We start from the raw sequence: 846 nt of genomic DNA on the forward strand, positions 1-846 counted from the left end.
CAGCACAGCCTCTGGCAGCAGCTGCTGCTGCTGCCGACTCAATCCAGAGCTGGAGGTGCACTTCCTGCATATATAGCTGAAGATGGAGGGGGCTAGAAGGATGCAGCAGCAGCAACAGCAGGAACAGCAGCAGCAGCAGCCGCTGCAGCCGCAGCACCCAAAGCAGCCTGGGTTCTACCAAAGGGTCAGGTGCACCCACATGATCCTGCTGCTGCTGCTGCTGCTCTCATGGTTGGTTTGCTGCTGCGATTTGGCGGGGGCAGCAACGCACAGGAAGAGGCATTTACAGCAGGTAGCACTGTCGCTGCAGCAAAACGGCAGCAGCAGCAGCAGCAGCGGTAGCAGCAGGAGCAGCAGCAAAAGTAGCAGCAGCAGCTACGGCTGCTATAGTTTTGTCGCCAACCAGCCCCAGCGTGGAAGATGTCTGGACAGCAGCATTACGTACACCTCAGCGGCGAGACTCAAAGTGGCAGCAGCACCTGCTGCTGCTGCTGCTGCTGCTGCTGCGCGGAGTGCGTATCTCCGCAGCCATGTTCGTTTGGCAGCACTACATCAGGGTGCTGCTGAGTACAGGAGCGACAGCAGCAAAGAGGCGACGGAGAGCAGCAGCAGCAGCAGCAGCAGCGACAGCGACTTTGGACCTCCTGGCAGCAGCAGCAGCCGCAGCAGGAGAACTCGACAGTCCCCGTTCGTCGGGCCTCAGCTGCAGCAACTGCAGCAGCAGCAGCAGCAGGGCTTGGGAGCAAGCTTGCCGTATCCGTGGCCGTCGAGCCCCGCCCCCGCCTTCGGCGGGCCCCCGTACTACAGCAGCAGCAGCAGACCCAGCAGCAGCAGCAGCAGCAGGAG

At 61.8% G+C, this 846-nt stretch overlaps 1 protein-coding gene across 1 annotated transcript in view; it reads left to right on the plus strand.

The window, feature by feature from the left end:
* Positions 1-82: 82 nt before the first annotated feature.
* The window catches only part of ETH_00035830 (uncharacterized protein), a gene marked incomplete at both ends in the record, with an annotated part of 992 nt that continues 228 nt past the window's right edge, over positions 83-846 (plus strand). Inside the window, one exon of the mRNA XM_013374451.1 lies at positions 83-844. Coding sequence (XP_013229905.1) covers positions 83-844 — 762 coding nt within the window. The remainder of the gene's footprint in view (positions 845-846) is intronic.

This window comes from Eimeria tenella, genomic scaffold, assembly GCF_000499545.2.
Source record: "Eimeria tenella Houghton genomic scaffold, Eth_scaff2051, whole genome shotgun sequence".
NCBI lineage: Eukaryota > Apicomplexa > Conoidasida > Eucoccidiorida > Eimeriidae > Eimeria > Eimeria tenella.